The sequence below is a fragment of the Macaca thibetana genome, chromosome 13, assembly GCF_024542745.1.
Source record: "Macaca thibetana thibetana isolate TM-01 chromosome 13, ASM2454274v1, whole genome shotgun sequence".
Lineage (NCBI taxonomy): Eukaryota > Metazoa > Chordata > Mammalia > Primates > Cercopithecidae > Macaca > Macaca thibetana.
In genome coordinates this window covers 51,569,858-51,591,973 of record NC_065590.1, presented here as the reverse complement: position 1 = coordinate 51,591,973, position 22,116 = coordinate 51,569,858, and the positions used below count along the sequence as shown (strand labels likewise).

The 22,116-nt window shown below is 35.4% G+C and overlaps 1 protein-coding gene across 10 annotated transcripts in view; it reads right to left on the bottom strand.

The window, feature by feature from the left end:
* CCDC88A (coiled-coil domain containing 88A) overlaps window positions 1–22,116 on the bottom strand; it is a 131,246-nt gene that overhangs the window by 38,173 nt on the left and 70,957 nt on the right. For 8 of the 10 annotated variants that reach the window (XM_050754610.1, XM_050754611.1, XM_050754617.1 and 5 more), the window contains exons 10-17: window positions 21,275–21,433; window positions 19,458–19,604; window positions 18,738–18,882; window positions 14,335–14,519; window positions 11,516–11,653; window positions 8,953–10,023; window positions 7,352–7,479; window positions 3,077–3,218 (exon numbers count right to left, since the gene is read on the bottom strand). In XM_050754610.1, coding sequence (XP_050610567.1) covers window positions 3,077–3,218; window positions 7,352–7,479; window positions 8,953–10,023; window positions 11,516–11,653; window positions 14,335–14,519; window positions 18,738–18,882; window positions 19,458–19,604; window positions 21,275–21,433 — 2,115 coding nt within the window. The remainder of the gene's footprint in view (window positions 1–3,076; window positions 3,219–7,351; window positions 7,480–8,952; window positions 10,024–11,515; window positions 11,654–14,334; window positions 14,520–18,737; window positions 18,883–19,457; window positions 19,605–21,274; window positions 21,434–22,116) is intronic. The other 2 variants (XM_050754612.1, XM_050754619.1) reach the window with 1 other exon arrangement.

The window sequence follows — 22,116 nt, the reverse complement described above, 5'->3', positions numbered from 1 at the left end:
TGAAGAAAGACATTTTTACTTCTTCCTTTCAAATCTGTATGCCTTTCATTTCTTCTTATCTTAGTATACTGGTTAGGATCATCGGTACAGCATTTAATAGTAACAGTGAGAGCAAAATCTTTGTATTCTTCCTGATCAAAAGGGGAAAGTGATTAGTCTATAGGCTGTTTATGGAAGCCCTTTATCTGGTAGATGAAGTTTTTTCTACTTATTCTCCAATTATTGAGAGTTGAGTATTAAACTCTCTAACTGTAATTGTGGATTTGTCTTTCTCCATGTAGTTCTACAGATATTTGCTTCATCTATTTTGCAGCTCTGTTACTAGGTGTACCTCTGTTATTAGATGCATAAACATTTAACCTTGTTAATCTTTGTGCTGGAATGACCCCTTTGTAATTATGTAATGAACTACTCAGCTCTGGTGCTATTTATTGCACTAAAATTTACTTTGCCTAGCATTAATATAGCCAATCTAGCAATTTTTTGATTAGCGCTAGAATGATATATCATTTTTCCATCAAGATTTCTGATAGGTAGCATATAGATGGGTCTTGCCTTTTTGTCTAATTTATTAATCTCTGCTTTTTAACTGGGGTGTTTAGACTTTTTATATCTAATATAGTTATTGCCATACTTTAGTTTAAAGCTGCCATCCTACTATTTGTTTTCTATTTGTCCAATCTGTACTTTGTTCTCTGTTTCTTCTTTCTTTTTGCCTTTTGGATTTTTTTAACAGACAGGATCTCCCCTATGTTGCCCAGGCTGGTCTCAAACCCCTGCGCTCAAGCGATCTTGCTGACCTCAGCCTTCCAAAGTGCTGGGATTACAGGAATGAGCCTCTGTGCCTAACCTGGATTTATTTTTTATGAGTCCATTTTATCTCCCTTTTTTGGTCATATTACCTATATCTCTTTGTCATACGAATTTAGTGGTTACTTTAACCCTTATACTATTCGTATTTAACTTTCACAGTCTATCTTAAAGAGAATACTTCTTCACATATAGTATTAAAAGTTTATAACAATATAAATTCAGTTGAATACATAGCAAGAAGCTAGTCCATAACAGTTATGTCTAAATAGCTGAAAGTGGAAGTCAGCGATGGCTTTTGAGACCGGGTCTTACTCTGTCACCCAGACTGGAGTGCAGTGGCACGATCTCGGCTCACCGCAACCTCTGCCACCTGGGTTCAAGTGATTCTCCTGCCTCAGCCTCCTGGGTAGCTAGCTGGGATTACAGATGCCCACCACCACGCCTGTCTAATTTTTGCATTTTTAGTGGAGACAGGGTTTCACCATGTTGGCAAGGCTGGTCTTGAACTCCCAACCTAAAATGATCTGCCTGCCTCGGCCTCCCAAAGTGCTGGGATTACAGGTATGCCACTGCACCCGGCCCAGTGATGGCATTTTAAATATCTACTTGAAACACACGTACACAACTCATACCCAAACCCACTAATTTTCTGGTTGAGTAGCTTCATGAAGTTGATTTTATTTGCAACTCAGTGATACAGCTAATGGGGTAAAAAATTCAGGACAAAAAGCAGGTTAATGTGTTGTGTGTGTGTGTGTGCGCGCTTTTTTTTTTTTTTTTAAATAATCCCTTTGGTTAACTAGACACAGTTCTAAAATTTATTCTCTGGCTCTGAGAATGTCTGGATGAAAAATAAGTAAAACTTATTCTGTAACAATGTATGTTCCATGGCAATGTCTGTGACAAACAGCAGCAATGGTGTCAGCAAATAGTGAAAAAAAATTGGAACATTCTATGTTACTAGATAATATTGCTTATTGAAAAAAATGACTAGGAGAAGTTTAAAGACCAATAGGCAGCCCTATCTCTGAACTTCTCTGAGTACAGCACCTCCTATAATTGGCATGTGCACTGTGGGGATCTTAAATCTATACCTTTGGAGTTGCTGCAAGAGGTAATCACTACTATGAGCATGAGGATTCAAAGCCAGGAAAGCTCCTGCACACACCCAATGTGAATCTTATCTTATACGTAAACCATCTGGTGGAAAGATTATTCTCAGACAACTACGTGAAGAGGATGGACTGACACGGCCCTGCTGTCTATTTATATTTCTTATAGTGTTCTGAGTAGAATGATTCTAAATGTAGCCTATAGTAATCTTGTCAGTCTAAGTATTCAGTTAACCTTGAGACCACTCCTGGGGCACTGCAGAGATAATAAAAGGGTGAATAAACCAGAACATGACTCTACCAATCTACCATCTACCAACCCTGTGGAATGGGAAAGTCCCTTATATTTTGATTTGCTTCCTTAGGGAAAATAAACAGTTACCTCTGCCTTGCTTGCTTACTTCACTGAATACTTCCAAATATCAAAAGAAAACAGATCTAGAAAAGACCTCAAATTTATGAGATCAGGTGCTGTCATATTTTGCTTAGCAGAATTTTCCCTGGATCCTCAATAGGAAAGAGTGACAGAGTAAAATGTCAATATCACAATGAGAGCTTTTCCTAATAATATAAGCCTGCCTCTTCCTCATTCCACCCACACACTTCCGATATATCCCTAACAGCATGCAGGATATCACACACATGAAATAGCACTGAATAAGCTATACCATATTCATATGACAGAGATCTGTTTAAGAATACTCTCAAGTGGCCGGGCGCAGTGGCTCACGCCTGTGATCCCAGCACTTTGGGAGGCCGAGGTGGGCGGATCACAAGGTCAGGAGATCGAGACCATCCTGGCTAACACGGTGAAACCCCATCTCTACTAAAAATACAAAAAATTAGCTGGGCTTGGTGGCATGCGCCTGTAGTCCCAGCTACTCAAGAGGCTGAGGCAGGAAAACGGCGTGAACCCGGGAGGCGGAGCTTGCAGTGAGCCGACATCACGCCACTGCACTCCAGTCTGGGCGACAGAGCGAGACTCCGTCTCAAAAAAAAAAAAAAAAAAAGAAAACTCTCAAGTTTATGAAAAAGGAATAGACTAAATATCAATAAAATGTTTTATATTTTTATTTTCTACTTTATATTTTTCTGTCCAAATATTTATATAATAAATGATCCTTAAAATTCTTTCCAAGAAAATCACTTACTGTTTTAAGTTCTTGGCGCAATTGCTGGTTATAATTCGTGGATTCTTCTAATCGAGCTTCTAAAGCAGCAATTTTTTCTTCTTTTATTTCAAGAGACTTCTTAAGAGTGGATTCTAATTTTGATTCCAAAAGTTTATACCTACTATCCAAGTACAAAGTAATATAGTTCATTATTGGAGGTCAGAAAATTATTTTTAAAGATAATTTATGACCACAAATATTCATGCCATAAATGGGTCTTATAAAAACCTTGTTGTTAAAGAGGCAAAAGAACTCATCCTCTTCTTACTGCCCCATTCTCCCTTTAAAACTAATCCTGGTAATGAAGCAACAAAATCATTGAGTGAATAGAGCTCCAGATTATGGCTTAGATTATCAAAAGCAATAATTAATTCTCAAGGAATCTGGAAGATCAAAGTCCCAAAATAGCCCCTTTCAGTAATTAAGACTCTTATTTTTTTTTTTGAGATGGAGGTTAGCTCTTGTAGCCCAGGCTGGAGTGCAATGACATGATCTGGGCTTACTGCAACCTCTGCCTGCTGGGTTCAAGTGATTCTCCTGCCTCAGCCTCCCTAATAGCTGGGATTATAGGCATGTGCCACCACGCCCAGCTAATTTTGTATTTTTAGTAGAGACAGGGTTTCACCATGTTAATCAGGCTGGTCTTGAACTCCTGACCTCAGGTGATCCGCCTGCCTCGGCCTCCCAAAGTGCTGGGATTACAGGCATGAGCCACCACACCCGGCAATGAAGACTCTTTATGTCAGAGTACAGAGTAGTTACAGTTAAAAAATGATGTATTTGTGGCACAGGATACTGGTGACAGAGTGGCAAGAGGGAGATGGATGTGACTTAGTGTTGCAATTATCTTTCTGAATGGCAGATAAATAATTATTAATAAATACTTTTTTTCCACAAAAAGGATGGTATATGAACACAATTCAGAGTGTATCATAAACCAGTATTTATGATCCATTTCTTAAACCCAAAGACCCTGAAGACAAAACCAAATAAAAACCTAAAGTGTATATATGAGAGTTTCACCACATTCTTTTACTGGAATTAATTTTTATGTAAATATTTTCTTCTCAATCAGATTTTAATTTCATTGAATACAGAGAACAAATCTCATTCATTTTGGTATTGGCTCAAGTCAACAAACATTTAAAAATCATTTACTGAGTCCGATTTTGGGTATGCCGAATTGGTGACGTCTGAGTTGCTTCTGGTCTATCCTGGTAGAAACATACAGTAAACAGAGAAAAAAAAAAAAGGATCTCAGGTGAGATGATGTATGGGAAGGCTCAGCATACAGAATGAATGGATAAGAGGCCTGAAAACATATGAAAACATAATCCTGTGAGCAACCAGATTGAAAGAGAAGACAGAAGACAGAGAGGTAAAGGAGAAAAGACAAGAGTGATCACCTTTGTTTACAACTCTATCACTTTATTTATTTAGAGACAGAGTCTCACTCTGTTGCCCAGGCTGGAGTGCAGTGGCGCGATCTCAGCTCACTGCAACCTCTGCCTCTCAGGCTCAAGTGATTCTTGTTCCTTGGCCTCCTGAGTAGCTGGGATTACAGGCGTGCACCACGACGCCTGGCTAATTTTTCGTATTTGTAGTAGAGGCAGGGTTTCACCATGATGGCCAGGCTGGTCTTGAACTCCTGACCTCAAGTGATCCGTCCCCCTCGGCCTCCCAAAGTGCTGGGATTACAGGCATGAGCCATTGTGCCCGGCCTACTAAATTTATTTTGTTGCATTTAAATTTATCTACTTATACATTCAATTCAAAAACTACACTATATATTCCTTGATGGCAAGAATAAGTATCGTAATAATAACTGTACCGTCAAAAAAATTCAGAAAGAATAACATGAATTAGAAAGATGGGAAAGTTAGGCCGGGCGCAGTGGCTCATGCCTATAATCCCAGCACTTTGGGAGGCCAAGGTGGGTGGATCCTGGGGTCAGGAGTTCGAGACCAGCCTGGCCAGTAAAAATACAAAATTAGCCAGGCGTGGTGGTGCATGCCTGTAATCCCAGCTACTTGGGAAGCTGAGGCAGGAGAATCACTTGAACCTGGGAGGTGGAGGTTGCAGTGAGCCGAGATTGTGCCACCGCACTCCAACCTGGGTGACAAGAGCAAAACTCTGGCTCAAAAAGAGAAAGATGAGAAAGTTAGACTAATAAAGGAATTAGGGACATCATTTGAGACTGATATACCTAAATCCCAAGGTGGAGGGAATGGCACATTAAAGGAATATATGTCTGTGAGCTTCTGGGTTTTTTTTTGTGACATAAAGACTAACTCCCTGGCTGAGAAAGAAGCTGGTTTAGTAGTTCAAGCCACTTTCTATTTCCAAAAAGCTTTAGTTCAACATATACCCTTACCTCCATGCCTAATATGTAAATAAATATGTGGAAATAATGAATGCCATCACATGTTGCCTAGACTATTATAATCACTTCCTAGCCTGTCTCTGTGCTTACAAATTCATCCTTTTTGTAATCCATCTTTTATATACTCTAAAAATTGCTCAGCACATTTTTGTGCTTTTATACAAATGCTTTTGTCTACATGGAATGCCCTTCCCCAGTGTTCCCACCTTGTAAACCTCTGTCATTTTTTAAGATTCAGTTGAAACATTATCACTACTTCGATGCTAGATGATCAGCAGATAAGAAGAGCTCAATTAACATTGGCTAACTGTATGAATTAAGGTTTGGGACGAGGAGCCAAACTGTATAAAGGGTCCACCCAGAGCTGGGTTCATAAATTTATATGAACCTAGGGTCACTTAGCACTATAGGGTGTATTCTACTTTTTCTTTTGCAAAGAACATGCAGTACAGTGTCTTACATATAGTAGATAATAAATCTGTTTGAATAAAGAGGGGATGCATATTCAGTATCTATATTAAAAGACAGTCAATGAAATCTGCACTTAAAACTATCTGATTAATTCAAATAAAAATATTTCCTCATGAAATATCTGTATAATTAATTCAATAATCATTGCTTGACTTGAACTGATTGCTAGAATATATGCCTCAAATTATATCTCTGTTATTACACAACTAACTTTTAAAGTATCAATCTATCCTATTTACTTTGAACATTCTCAAAACTACATGAACAAATCACCATTAATTTTTCCAATATACATTTAATATAGAATATAAATACTGGAACAGTAATAATGAGTAGATAAAAGTTATATAATTACAGAAATGGAATGAAAATCTAGTCTACATAAAATAATGTTCTTAACAATATACAACCTCTATTCCAGCTGGATTCATGGAGCTGACTGGATGCTAAACAATAGACTACTTGAAAATCAGATTAACTCTATTTGATAGACTGTAATTACCATGAGAGAATATATATTTTCTTTAAACCTATACTGATCATTTTTAAAATTAAAAGGCATATGAGTTAATTTTTTAACTCATATCCAGCTTTTAACGCTTTAGTTTTCCACATTATTTTTATACCTCAGTTGCTTTTCTTTTCCTTTGTTTCATACTTTTCCTCCATTTATCTTTAAGTCAACATTGTGGCAAATAAATGAAAGAACAGAGGTATTTAAGCACATGATTCAGATAAAAAATAACTTGCTTAATTGACTTTGTTTGATGAGCCGGAGGTTGGTTTGTTGTTAATGTCTTATTGTTTTCACAGTCAATTATAGCCTCTGATCTTCTGCTACCTGGGTAGCATCCTGTTTTCCTATTTTATAACTGTATTTATATAGTAACATTTTAGGTTTTTATTTTCTTATATCTATATTAGATTGTCTATGATTCCTTTTTTCTCCTTAAGAACTTTTTTTTTTTTTTTGAGATGGAGTTTCACTCCTGTTGCCCAGGCTGGAGTGCAATGGCACGATCTCAGCTCACCGCAACCTCTGCCTCCCAAGTTCAAGCGATTCTCCTGCCTCAGCCTCCCGAGTAGCTAGAATTACAGGCATGCACCACCATGCCCGGCTAATTTTTTTGTATTTTTAGTAGAGATGGGGTTTCTCCATGTTGGTCAGGCTGATCTCGAACTCCCGACCTCAGGTGATCTGCCCGCCTCAGCCTCCCAAAGTGCTGGGATTACAGGCGTGAGCCACTGCACCCGGCCACACAACTTTCTTTAAGGGAAGAAAGGAACCAGAAATAGGGTGAAATATATAAATGTTTTCTATAGCTAATACAGAAAATAATTAATGTATGAGCAAAAAAAAAAAAATTTTCAACTGTTTGCCAAGTAGACTTAGTACTCACCTGTCATCAGTACTTTGCTCATCATGTAAGAGTCTCTCCTTATTCAACCCTATCTTCTCAAGCTCATGAGTTAATTTTTCAAGATCATTGTTCATCTGTTGGGTCTTCAATTTTTCACTCACCAAATCCTTATTTTAAAAGAAATACAAAACTCACGTGTCAAGGGCATAAACATCTAAGAAAGTCAGCTAAGATTCTAATTACCACCATCTAGGAATACATGTAATTTGAACCAGGAAATGTCATTAAACCATTCCTTCATTATTAAAATGTAGCTGAAGTTATAACCTAGTTGAAGTAACTTTTTTCCTTTTTTTTTATGCTAATGCGTTAAACAAAACCTTAAAAGGGAGTAGTAACTCTTTACTTGTGAATACACATTTAGGTTTGAAAACTGTGGGGGAAAAACATATCCATTTACTTTTTAATAACGAGCCTGAACTTTAGTGCACCTTTCTTCTTATAAATATATGTTGACTATAACACTTCTCTCCCACAAGATCCCTTCTCCCAGTGAAAGAGGTCTTATGATACTGATCTGAAGAACTAGAGGATGTTCTTAGAAGTTTAGGCACAAGGAACCTGTTGTTCATGTGTATAAGTCTACAGAAGAGAAAAATAAAAGGTCCCTCTCAATGCCTCTTTAGCAGAAATGCAGACTGCCCAATGTGACCTTCTGCCAGAATGCTAATATACTTTTAAATTGAACTTAAACGGTTATCACATATTATAATGCTTAGAGATGGGGAAAAAGAGCCAAACACACACCTTCTGACTTGCACCAACCATGTTTCACAGAACATACTGCCAATTTACTCCTGGAAGTTTCATAATTCTTCTTGATACATAGATTCAAGCAAATACTAGTTGCTCAGTGTTGAACAGTTGAACCTGATTTGCATTCTCTGGCTTTGAGGTCAAAATTCATGGGGCTTTGGAGTCTGAAAAATCTGGATTTGAATCCAGTAATCCAACTCTGCTATTTATTAGCCGTGTGATCCTGAGTAAATTATTTAATGTTTCTGAACCTGTTTTCTCATCTAAAAAATGGATATAATACTTATAAAGGATTAGTTGTAAAGATTATGTGCATGTATATATATGTATATATATTTGTGTGTGTGTATATATATATTATTTATATATATACAACTTACATGAAGATTTTAGCCCAGTACTTGGCACATAGCACTCAATAAAAAGTAGCTATCATGCTTATTATACTTAGAATTTAATAAGAGTTTTGATCAAGCATTTTATCATTATATTGAAATAAAGGTTTAAAATTATAATGTAATAAGTCAGATACCACTAGGAAACTTTATTAGTACAAATTCTTTTAAAAATACAATTTATAGGTATTTCTTAGTTTAACAAAAGTAGGAAACTTGGAAGGTATTTCTAGTTCTAATTCCAAAATTCTACTGAACCATAAAATAGATGATGCAAATTACTGATAGATTCCAATAAAACTTAAAGAAACCTTGAGTTAAAAATATTAAAAAGGATGCAAATTAATGATAGGTTCCAATAAAACTTAAAAGAAACCTTGAGTTAAAAATATAAAAAATATTTGCCTTAATTTAGGTAAACATATTTACCTCACGTAGTGTAACCAACGTTTTTATATCAATAGTTGCTCTTTTCACAAGCTCCTTATTTTCTTTTTCTAGTTCTTTTAGACGGATACAAGATTCTTTATATACACCAATTTCTTTGGATAGAGTTTTGTTTTCTTTTTCCAAATTTCCAATCTTCACATTATTTTCTTCTAATGTGGTATCTTTAATTTCTGCTTGCTGTCGGAGTCTCTTATTTTCCTTCTCCAATTGTTTCTTATCCTTTTCCAGTTGAGAAGTCTCTTGCTCTAATGATTTATTTTCTTTTTCCAGTTGTTCTAGTCTTTTGCTAGATATTTTTAGTTCTTCTAGGTTTTTTTGCAATGTTTGATTTTCCATCTCTAAGTCTTGTAGTTCACTCTCTAATTGCTGGATTTTTTTATTGCTGTTCTCTAAAGCTTTTTGCAGTCTTTGATTTTCTATATCTAAACCCTGGTAGCTAACTTCCAAGCGTTCTGTTTTCTTGAAAGATGCTTTCAGGAGCTCCAAACCTTTTTTAAGTTGCTCTTTTTCACTTTCCAGTTCTTTGTTTTCTAGCTGTAGCTGAGCCATTTTCATGCTTGCACACTTCAAAGATTCTACATTCCTTCGCAGCTCTAAGTTTTCCTCATCAAGTTGGGAATTCTCTTTCTCTAGGGATTCTAACTGAAAGGTCAGATTTTTAAAGCTATCCAATGTTTTTTTTAATTTTCTATTTTCTCTTTCTAGCTCTGAATTTTCTTGTTCTAACGCCTCAATTTTTTCACAAGTAATTTTTAAATTAGTTATTTTTTTCTGTAACAATTCATTTTCTTTTTCAAGATGATGCAATTCATTTTCAAGTTCTTCTGCTCGTTCTCCTTTTTCTTTATAATGTTCCAGTTCTTTTTTAATTTGTCTTTTTTCAAATTCAATCTTGCTTAGCTTGCTACTTGTTTCTTTGATAGATTCATGGAGAATTTTGTTTTCTTTTTCAATGTCTTTCACTCTTGCTTCTGCGCTTATCTGGGACCGCTGCCTTAAAGAAGACACTGTTTGATTCAGATGTTCATTTTCCTGTTCCAATATCTTAATCTAATTTGAAAAAGAAAATAATCAAAAGCTGTAATCGAGGAAAAACTAACTATGGTTTATCTCTTCCAAAAACTACCAAGAAAAGGGGAACAAAAAAAAAAAGGGTTCTAGAATGCCTGTCTTACTTTTAATTCTGACAAGTATTTACTGAAGACCACTGTGAACACACGCTGTCAGGTCATTAAAGTTCATGTCTTTAGGAAGTTCACAGTTTAAAGGAACGATTGAGAAATGTATTTTCTATTAATCATAATGGTCTTCAGATTATTTATAGTTACATGCTTCAAATACAAATAGGAATACCGGTGTCACACACACACATACCTCCTTGAGAACATAAGGTTTTACTTTTACTGAGTAACTTTTGCAATGCCTACAGTGGGTCCTCAGTAAATACGTGCTGTATTGTATGTGTATATATCGGTTTGTATGTGTGTGTATTCATTCCCAAAAAGAATTCTAAGTAGGAAGCATCAAAATCACAAAAATTACTGGGTACATTTGAGAACTAATTCATCCAATTTATACCATGACCTAATACAATGATTCTCAAAATTTAGCGTGTTAAATAATCTCAAGAAGCTTGGAAAAGTGAAGATTGAAGCTTAGTCTAGAATTTCTGTTCTGTATCTCTAAAGAAACCTTCATTTTTATGGCTGGTCTGAGGACTATACCTGGATGATATAAACAAATAATCTTACTTCTAAAAAAAATTAATGCTCAGGCATGGTGGCTGACACCTATAATCCTAGCACTTCGGGAGGCTGAGGCCGGAATATCTCTTGAGCTCAGGGGTTTGAGACCAGCCTGGGGAGCATAGCGATACTTTGTCTCTACCAAAAAATAAAAATTAAAAAATTAAAAAATTATCTGGGCATGGTGGTGCATGCCTAGTAGTCCCAGCTGAGGTGAAAGGATTGCTTGAGCCTAGGTGTTCGAGGTTGCAGTGAGCTATGATTGTGCCACTGCACTCCAGCATGAGTGACAGAGCTGGACCCTGTCTCAAATACATAAATATTTCAAAAACAAATCAATTAATCTATCCAGTTCTCAGTTTCCTCAAACATAAAATAAGAATGAACATTAAACACTTGAAAACAAATTTCATAATATCCAAGACAGTGTGGTTGCCACTGCATTTCTCCCTCTTTGGTAGGTCAGAGGACAGCTGCATTTCCTGGCCAACTCCACTCAGGGACTCTAGAATCTGCAGCCCTATTCCATAGACACTTGAAAGCACAAGAACTGCAAATGCTTATACTAGATGATTATCAAGCACACTAGCAGTTTAAAAAACTCTAAGCTTTCTCTTCAACTTTCCTAAGATACATAGGTTAGAAAATGAGGTAAAATTATAATTACTTTGAAATAAAAAAATTCTAAAATATTTCCCTTTAATGTTTATATCAACGTTTTGTTTGCATATATTTTAAATAACTTTTGCTAATAAATTTTAAAATACATTGTTTACTTAGTAAAAAAATGTACGAACCTGTCTCTCTGAATTTTCTCTCAGTGTTTCAATTGTTTTTTCAAGCTGAGCTTTCTCCTTCATTAGATCCTTGCTTAAATTCTGACAATTCTGAAGACTTTGCTTTTCTTGAACAATCTCATTTTCAAGAATTTCAACCTAGAGAAAATTAAATCACAAAACAATATGTTAAATATTCTACAATAGTGAAAACATGTCAAAACAAAAGATAATCACTGAATAAAGGATAAAATAGTGTTAATATCCAAATGCTAAAATTTAAGAACTCAGTATAGAAATTCAAGCAGCATTCCATGCTAATTTCTGTAGCTGTATAAAATCTGCAGACATGATTTCTTATCCTATGCATCTTTTGGGGTAAGTTTCATTTTCTAAACACAAAGACAAATCCAGCTGAATAAATGATAATGTGCTATATGAGAACTATACAAACTTTTTAAAAAGATTCTCTTGGCTTCAGTGGATTTGTAAAGTAAAATTTTACTTATACTCAGAGAATTTCAGTGAGCAAGAAGGGAGAAGATATAAAAAGCATGAAGGAAAAGATGAGAAATAGTACAGTATAAGTTCAATGAGGAAAAAAGAAAGGACTTGGTTTAAAATAAAAAAGAGGGAGAAAAAGAATACTACTATAAAAAAGGACTAAGGAAAACAGCAGCAAATATTTATATTTCAGGTTCAAATTTCTTTTCAATTACACATTTTAGAGATAAAAAATACTGGTAGTTAATATGTACAAAATAGCAAATTAAAGTTAAAAATATGCTAAGACTATTGATTTTTCCATTATCATATATTCAAACTAGGCAATTAAAAAAATCGAGAAGACTTTATAAAATATTCTACTGCAAGTTAAATGTTAAATTCTTATGTCAATAGTGAAGCACTCTAAAGCAATTTTAATTTTTCTATTTTAACATTAATGGAAATAACTACACATGGAAACAATCTTCCAATAATATTTCTAGCCTGGGCAACATGGTGAAACCATGTCTCTACCAAAAACAAACAAACAAAAAAACCACAAAAAACAAAAAACTGAGCCAGGCATAGTGGCCTGTGCCTGTAGTCCTAGCTACTTGAGAGGCTGAGGTGGGAGGACTGCTTAAGCCTGAGAAGCGGAGGTTGCAGCAAGCTAGGATTGCGCCACTGCACTCCAGCCTGGGTGGCATAGTGAGACCCTAAGCTCAAAATACTACTACTGCCAATAATGATAATAATAATAATATGAAAAGCACCAGGTCAAAAAACTTATCCAATAACTCAATTCAACATTAATTTACAGTTCAGGAAGCTTTCAGTTATGAATAATTAATCTGGTTCTCATATTACATATACGGAAATATATGAATGACAGTTATTGAAACTCATTTGTTGTTTTGTATCAATGGGATTAAAGTGAAACATTCAGTTTATAAAAAATCATTTTTACAATTAATTGATCAAAAATTGCTTGAATCACTAAGAATTTACAAATCAAACTTCAAAGCTAATTTCAAAAAGAAACTGTACTCTACAGGCCCAATTTTAATGACAACCAAAATAAAACTGTTCTAAATTCTAAATGGCCATCCTACTTTAACACTATATTGTCAAACACTTACTAAGATTATTTAGTTAATGGATTAAAGACAATGCAAAAACATTTTAAAACAGTAAAAATCTTACAAGAATACCAAGGAGCCTCTGAATAATCTAAGGCAGTGGTTCTCAAAGCATGATTCCAGGACAGCATGATGAGCATCACTTAGGAACTTCTTAGAAACAATTCTTAGTCATGCATGTTTTTATGATGGGATTCTATTTATGTAGAATTATGTGCACAGAAAGATATGCAAAAACAAAACACTTGTTCTTCCACAGCTAAGTATTTCTGTTCAACCAGAGTCTGATTAAGATTCAAGTTTCATAATACCTAAATTGTGGTCTCTAAATATTATTTCCCACTAAAAGGAATAAAGGCTAATTTTAGAGAAATGGCTGTCTCCAGATCTGGGACAGAAAATATTCAAGATGAGCCTAGAATATTTTGTCATGGCAGAAAGTAAGACAGCTCTCAAGGAGTGCTAAGGCCATGTAATAAGGATTCAGAACCAAAGCAGCTTTTAAAGAGGCTTCCACTAGCCCGAGTTGAGACAGTAAGAAAAACAAATGGAGTGGATTGAAACAATACAAATATTTTTAAATTCATGGGTTCATAATGATACTGAAACAACAAACTCACTCACTGTTCTCTCAAGAAGATATGAGAGAACCAATTCATTATTTGGAAACTGGCAAATATAACTCCTCTAGCCCTGCTGCCTCTTTTTTTTTTTTTTTTTTTTTTTTTGAGACCGAGTCTTGCTCTATGGCCCAGACTGGACAGCAGTGGCGCATCTCGACTCACTTCAACCTCCACCTCCCAGGTTCAAGAGATTCTCCTGCCTCATCTTCCTGAGTAGCTGGGATCACCAGCACCCACCACCACATCCGGCTAATTTTTGTACTTTTAGTGGAGACAGGGTTTCACCATGTTGGCTAGGCTGGTCTCAAACTCCCGACCTCAGGTGATCCGTCCGCCTTGGCCTCCCAAAGTGCTGGGATTACAGGTGTGAGCCACCACACCTGGCCAAGATCAGCTAGTAAGTTCTTAATTGTTGAAGCTGAATAATGAGTATAGGATTCATTTACACCATATTTGTGTATATTTGAAAAATTTCATAACAAGTTAAAATAACAGTGAGGGTGCATTTAAAAAGTGGAAAATAAATGTGCCATTTATTTACACTTTTACAAGTATTTTTTAACATTAAAATAAACATTACATTTTAATTTACCTTTTTACTGAGTCTTTGATTTTCTTTTTCAATTTTCAGGATTTTGGAAGCATTGCCTTCTACAGAATCCACAGTAGTCCGAAGCTCTTCTACAGTTTTTGTCAAACTTTGATTTTCCATCTCTAACTTCAATAATCTACTTGATGTCAACTCATTCACCTCATGGCCCAGGGATTTCTGTGGTGCTATAATATTGAAAAATACACCATTGTATTTACTCTTTACCATTTTTACTATGTTTACTCTTTACTATTTAAAAAGTTCAGTATATATGCATTGCATCATTTGATCCTTAACTTTATTAAAAATTCAATGAGGTTATATAAGATAAACATGATAAGAGAGGTAAATCTTTTTCTCCTTTTCTTTTTTTCTTTTTTTAAAGAGATGGGATCTCTCTCTGTCATCCAGGCTGGAGTGCAGTGATGCGTTCCTAGCTCACTGCAGCCTCAAACTCCTGGTCTGAAGGGATCCTCCCAGTTCAGTCTCCCAAGCGGCTGGGACTACAGGTACAGCCAGTTAATTTTTTTATTTTTTAGTAAAGACTGGGTCTCTGTTACTTAGGCTGGTCTGGGACTCCTGAGCTCAAGCAATCCTCCTGCCTTAGCCTCCCAAAGTGCTGGGATTACAGGCATGAGCTGCTGCACCCAGCCAAGAGATGAATCTTTAACTTTTAATGCATCCACAGCATTCTAGTGAAAAAAAGCATAAAATTTAGATTGAAGAAACTGGCGTTCAAGCAGACCCATTAAATATTTTGCTGATACAAGAACATTAGGATTTACAAATGAAAGATGAGACCTACTATTTCAAGAAAGGAAATGAATAAAGGCACTGGAGGGAATTTCCAGTGTATGCTTTTGTGTATGTTTCAAATTCTTCTTCATAAAAACCAAAGAAACACATGCACATCCAACATATCCCCCACCATGTATAAAATCTCTTCAAAATTAGGTAAGTAAATAACCTCCATATTTAAGTAAGGAAAACCTCAATTTTTATTTCCAGCTTTTCTAGTCATCATGTTGTTAATCTTTTACTGAAAGCTGGTATACTGAATAGTTACTGACTTTTAACATTCCATTAGTTGCCCAAGTCTTTTTTTAAATTAAAAGATTATTTAAATTTAACTATAAACTTACAGGATACATTATTCTAAGTAGCAACTAATGAAGGATTAAACGAATTTTGAAAATACAATACTACTTATTTTGGCTAAAAGTTCAAAATGAATATTCTGAGCATGCTGAAATTATTTTAAAATCTTTAATCCACTTCCATTCATTATCCCTTTATAAATCTGATTCTGTCTTAAGATATCTATTAAAACACAGTATAGAGTTTAAATATATAATATTCCCCAAGAGTAGCATTACTGTTAATCTACCTGGATTAGGTGTTTTTAAATAGTCACCATGATAAACAATAGATCTCTTGAAATTATTCCCATCTAAGTGAAATCTTGTGTCCTTTGACTAACATCTTCCCTATACCCTCAACCCCTCAGCCTCTGCTAACAACCATTTTACTCTGTTTCTATGAGTTTGAATTTTTTTGATACCACATATAAATGAGATCATGCACTATTGTCTTTCTGTACCTAGCTTATGTCACTTAACATAATGCCCTTCAAGTTCATCCATATTGTTGCAAATGACAGATTTTTTTTTTTTTTTTTTTTTTTTTTTTTTGAGACGGAGTCTCGCTCTGTCACCCAGGCTGGAGTGCAGTGGCGTGATAGTGGCTCACTGCAACCCCACCTCGCAAGTTGAAGAGATTCTCCTTCCTCAGCTTCCCGAGTAGCTGGGATTACAGGAACCTGCCAGCACACTCGGCTAATTTTTGTATTTTTAATAGAGATGGGGTTTCACCACATTGGCCAGGCTGGTCTCAAACTCCGGTCTCAGGTGATCTACCATCTCAGCCTCCCAAAGTGCTGGGATTACAGGCGTGAGCCACCATGCCCGGCCAAACATTTTTTTTTTTTTTTTTTTTTGAGACAGAGTCTCACTGTGTCGCCAGGCTGGAATGCAGTGGCACAATCTTGGCTCACTGCAACCTCCGCCTCTTGGGTTCAAGTGATTTTCCTGCCTCCGCCTCCCAAGTAGCTGGGATTACAGGTGTGCGCCACCATACTCAGTTAATTTTTTTTTTTTTTTGGTATTTTAAGTAGAGACAGGGTTTCACCATGTTGGCCAGGTTGGTCTTGATCTCTTGACCTCGGGAACTGCCTGCCTCGGCCTCCCAGAAGTGCTGGGATTACAGCCATGAGCCACCACACCCGGCACCCCCCCTTTTCTTCTTCCTGGGACAGAGTCTCACTGTGTCACCTAGGCTGGAGTGCAATAGGATGATCTCAGCTCACTGCAACCTCTGCCTCCCAGATTCAAGAGGTTCTCCTGCCTCAGCCTCCCAAGTAGCTGGGATTACAGGTGCACACCACCATGCCTGGCTAATTTTTGTATTTTTAGTAGAGACGGGGTTTCACCATATTGGTCAGGCTGGTCTTGAACTCCTGACCTCGTGATTCATCTACCTCAGCCTACCAAAGTGCTGGGATTACAGGTGTGAGCCACTGCACCTGGCCAGAATTTCATTCTTTTTATGACTAATATTCCATTATGTATATAAAACACGTTTTCTTTATCCATCATTTCATTGACACAGATTGATTCCATATCTTGACATTTGTGAATAATGCTGCAACAAGCATGGGAATACAGATATCTCTTTGATATACTGATTTAATATCCTTTAGATATACACCCAGGAGCAAAACTGCTGAATGCTATGAGAGTTCTATTTTTAATTTTTTGAGGAACCTCCACACTGTTTTCCAGAATGGCCGAACCAGTTTACATTCCCACCTATTCCATAGAAACTTGAAAGCACAACTACTGCAAACTTTTATACTAGGTGATTATTAAACACACTGGCGTTTAAAAAACTTCTAAGATACTTTTAACTTTCCTAAGACACATGGGTTAGAAAATGAGATAGAAAAGTTCTGAAGCAAATTTTCTGAAATTCTGTAAATTTTCTAGAAAGTCCCTTGTATAATTTAAAAAATAAAAACTACACCATAGTAAAGCAAATATTCAGTTCTACAACCCCAGCTAAGATCAATTACAAAACAACAGTGACAGAATAATAATGATATTTAATACTTGAATGCTTACTATTTACCAGGCACTATTTAAGGGCCTCACAAATACCAACAATTTAATCCTCAGAAGTCTAGACTAACAGAGTAGTAATTCTTAATTAACAGAGTAATTCTAACTACCTTTAGTAGAAAATATTTAAGTCTGAATTGCTTTCTTTGTAACTCAATTCACAAGGAATATAATTTTTAAAGTTTCACAAATATTTTAAGTAACATAGGTTCAATGATTGAATATCATCACTTACTCTATAGTCGGTACATGGGGCCCCAGAATTTGGTATTCGATTCTCAAGTGTAAAATAGGAAGAACCTAATTGGTAATCAATAGGTGGAATCATCTATAGAGGTAATTATTCTGTAAGCACCAGATTATAAAATCTCAAGAGTTTATGTCTACCTCAACAGTACATCCTCGGTGTCTGGCATAGTATTTTACACACGATAGGTGCTTAGTAAGTATTTGCTGAAGAAACGCAAGTAGAACAATCTAACACTGGGCAAAACTGACGAGTTTTGAAACTAGTCTAATTTGAATAAATGTGACCTAACTGGTGAATTTTTTTGTAATTTCAAAAATTCATATTGCATATCCAAAGCTATAATCCAAACAACTGTATAAAATTATGCCCAGCTTTGAGAAAGAGGACAAGTCAATGTGAAGCCCAGGAAAAAAGAGCCAAAAGTTAAAAATTTACCTGGGGGAATCTTTCATTAGGTCCATGGTATAACTAGGCTGGGCTGGTTGGCAGGTATTATCTTATAATGGAGACTATACATATTACAAGTAGTCATGAAGATCCTTAAATTAACTAATTCTAACTATATATTCACCTGAAAATTTGCCCATTATGCTTTGACTCCCTATTTGGGTTTACCTATAGTCAAAGAACATACTGACCACTAATATGACTTTTCTATTCTATTTACTAGATGACCATATTTCTTAAAATAAATTAATAAACTGGTATTGCAGCCTCTTAGGATACTAACATGAAATAGTGGATAAGAAACCAATCAAATCTGTTATTGCATTCATAAAATTCAGTTGTAAGACATGCAAAGCTAGGGACCAGACCCAAGAAAATGCAAACAATGTATTACTGTGTGAAATCATATCTATGGAGACAGGTAGTCTTCTGAGATATCTCCCACTGCAGAAAATAAAGAACTGAAAGTAAACATAAATACAACTTCATGATTCAATTATCTATTTAAATTTTTAAAAAATTGAGAATACCTTCGGAAAGTTCACTAGTTCTGGATATCTGTTCCAGCTCCCAGCCAAGATGTAATGATTCATCCATACTTTGTTTCTGTGCCATTTCCAAAGTCATATTTTCTTCCATTAATTCTTCAATCTTTTTTCTATCCATATCTCGTTCCTTTTTTATTGGCAAGGATTAGGGAGAGAAAAAAGGCTAAGAAACAGTACAATTTCAAGCAAAAACTTTATTACTCAACTTTTATTTATCAGAAACTTAGTCATAATCATGAGTTCCTTAAATTGTTCAGTTTTGAAGGCACTTACAATTATCACTGGCAATTATACTGATTAAGTGTCTGACATCCTTTTAAGCTGATCTTTGGGGACACAATGAAAATTCTTCTTCATAGTCAACATACTGTTTTGGTGATCTAACAAAAGAATTATGAACCAACGCTAAATTTTAGCAAACAGATTTCTGTATTTTTAAAGACATGTTTACACAATAGCTTATTTATTGTGGTATTGAAAGGTTGAAGACAAAATTAGTAAGTAACATGCTTCTGTAACAAAAGCAGAAATTTCTACTACTTTTATATTTATATAAAGTTGGAGGCATCTAACTTATTTAGCTCTCTCTTCTCTGTTAAAGCCTCAAGGACACTAGCCATCCTTGCCAATACAAGGAAATCAGTTGAATCTTGAAAAGTTTTCCTTAGAGGCCATGTAACTGATCTATCTCTTAAAACTTACCATTTCCATATCATGAAGTTTAGCTTTTAGTTGTAAGTTCTCTTTTTCTAATTCATGTAATTTATCAGAACGAGCACGAGTTCCTTCTAGTTGGTCTTCCAACATGGTTTTTGTTTCTAATAAAACTTGATTGTCTTCTTTTAACTCCTATAAACATTTATCACAAATGTGTTAATATCTGTTAATTTTTTAAAGTTATGGAACATAAAGATTATCACAAAACATTAAGCCATCTTTATCAACAGTTCCATGCATGAGTAAACCTACTAATAGAAATACAATTAATGTTTTCTTGGCTTTTTACCCCAGAATGCAAACAAAACACTCAGTACTTAAGATATGTAATACTACTGTAACTTCACATTAAATTGTCGGGGCATATTTAACTTCCTCAGTCACAAAGATAAGGAAATTAACTAAGTAGAAGTAGTCTTCCAGATATTTAAGATACAACTCTCCATGGAATCCAGGCTTAATGTATTGACTGAAATAGATTTAAATATTTCTCTGTACTTTGGGCTATAACTTGGAAGTGAAGGGCTTGAGGTTTTTGCAGTAAAATACCAAGACTTGAATCAGAACTCACATAAATCATAAACCAAGGCTCTATTAATAAATATTTTACATAAATACACCTTGAGGAAATCCTTAAAAGTCCCTGCATATGTTTTGCAGATAAAAGAGTTCATAATTCTATCTTGCTAAGTTATATACCTATGGTTTCTAAACTAAAGTCTAGAAAAAGTATACTAAGACAGTGATATTCATGAGAATCCCTTAACAATGTCATGCATACACACGCCTTTAAATAACTGACAAATAATTAATATGTACTTTATCTCTACAGTCCTATTGGGTCTACTTACTGGTAACCTTCAAGTTAAAATGTTCTAACCACTTTCTCTTACATTTTCATTTCTTGATTTTGTATACTCTCTCCTTCTTATCCTACTACTGAAATTGACCAAAATCTCTTGTTTACAGATAATGAGGAAATTAGCTGAGAAAGAAGAAAAAGACACAAGACCTGTCAAAGTCTTTTTTTTTGTTTTGTTTGAGACAGAGTCTCACTCTGTCACCCAGGCTGGAGTGTAGTGGCGCGATCTCGACTCACTGCAACCTCCACCTCCTGGGTTCAAGCGATTCTCCTGCCTCAGCCTCCTGAGTAGCTGGGCTTACAGGCATGTGCCACCATGCCCGGCTAATTTTTTTATTTTTAGTTGAGATGGGGTTTTGACATGTTGGTCAGGCTGGTCTCGAACCCCTGACCTCAGGTGATCTGCCCTCCTTGGCCTCCCAAGTGCTGGGATTACAGACATGAGCCACTGTGCCCAGCCTGACTTGTCAAATTCTTGTCAAACTCAACTTCACGTAACACTGAACTGTAACTATCAAGTTAGAAAAAATTTTTTTCATTTGTTTGCATATATAGAGGCTTCATTAATCTTAATTTAGTGATCTCAATTAAGAAGCAATCTGAAATATGTTTTGCTTTCACTTTTGGGAAAAAGTTTAAAATTAATAGAAATAAATATTTTGACTATAAGAAGGACTTCAAAGGTCTGCTCTATATATGATGCTAAGAAAAGGAATAAAAGAAGAGCCCCAAAGAGTTCAATAAAACTAGTAATATCCACAGGTCCCTTTTGTAGAAGTCTAACTAAAAGCAATATGCTAATCTATCATAAAATAAACATACCCAAATGTATTTACTGTTTGTTCACCATTTCAAGAGTTTCTCATGTTTATTAACTGCATTTTAAATATGTTAAAATTCTAACACAGAAAAAAAAATCATGGTTAATTATGCAACATACCTCAACTCTTGCCTTATAAAATTCAATATCATGTAGTCTCTCTTTATATCTGCTGACTTCACTTTCAAGCTTATCAACTCTGATTGCTTTCTCTCGAAGTGCATCTAATTCATCTCGGTACATTCTGGCAGAGCGAGCATCCGAAAGCAAATTCATGTTCTAAATAAAAATTTAAAAATATATTTTAATTATTATTTTCCGTTATCAACTTGTTATTCTTTGTTGCACAATTTGATACATTTATTTATTTACTGAGACAGAGTTTCACTCTTGTTGCCCAGGCTGGAGTGCAATGGTGTGATCTCAGCTCACGGCAACCTCCGTCTCCCAGGTTCAAGCGCTTCTTCTCCCTCAGCTTCCCAAGTAGCTGGGATTACAAGTTCCCACCACCATGCCCGGCTAATTTTTGTATTTTTAGTAGAGATGGAGTTTCGTTATGTTGGCCAGGCTGGTCTCAAAACTCCTGACCTCGGGTGATCCACTCACCTCAGCCTCCCAAAGTGCTGGGATTACAGGCGTGAGACACTGCACTTGGCTAATAAATTTACTTTAAAAATCAATGAATTACATACTTTAAAAAGGTGAATTTTATGGTATGTAAATTATATCTAATTTTTTTTTTAATGGGGAGATATAAACTTTTTTTTTCATTATCTTGGATACATTACTAAAATTTTTTAAAGCCTTTTTTAAAAAAACGAAGTATTTTAAACATATATATATACACACATTTATGCTCATATTTTTAAAATATGTTCTCTGTCAGGAATGTAAACAATATTCAGGATATTTTAAAATAAGTTAACATCCATGTAACACAACCATTTGCAATTAATTTATGG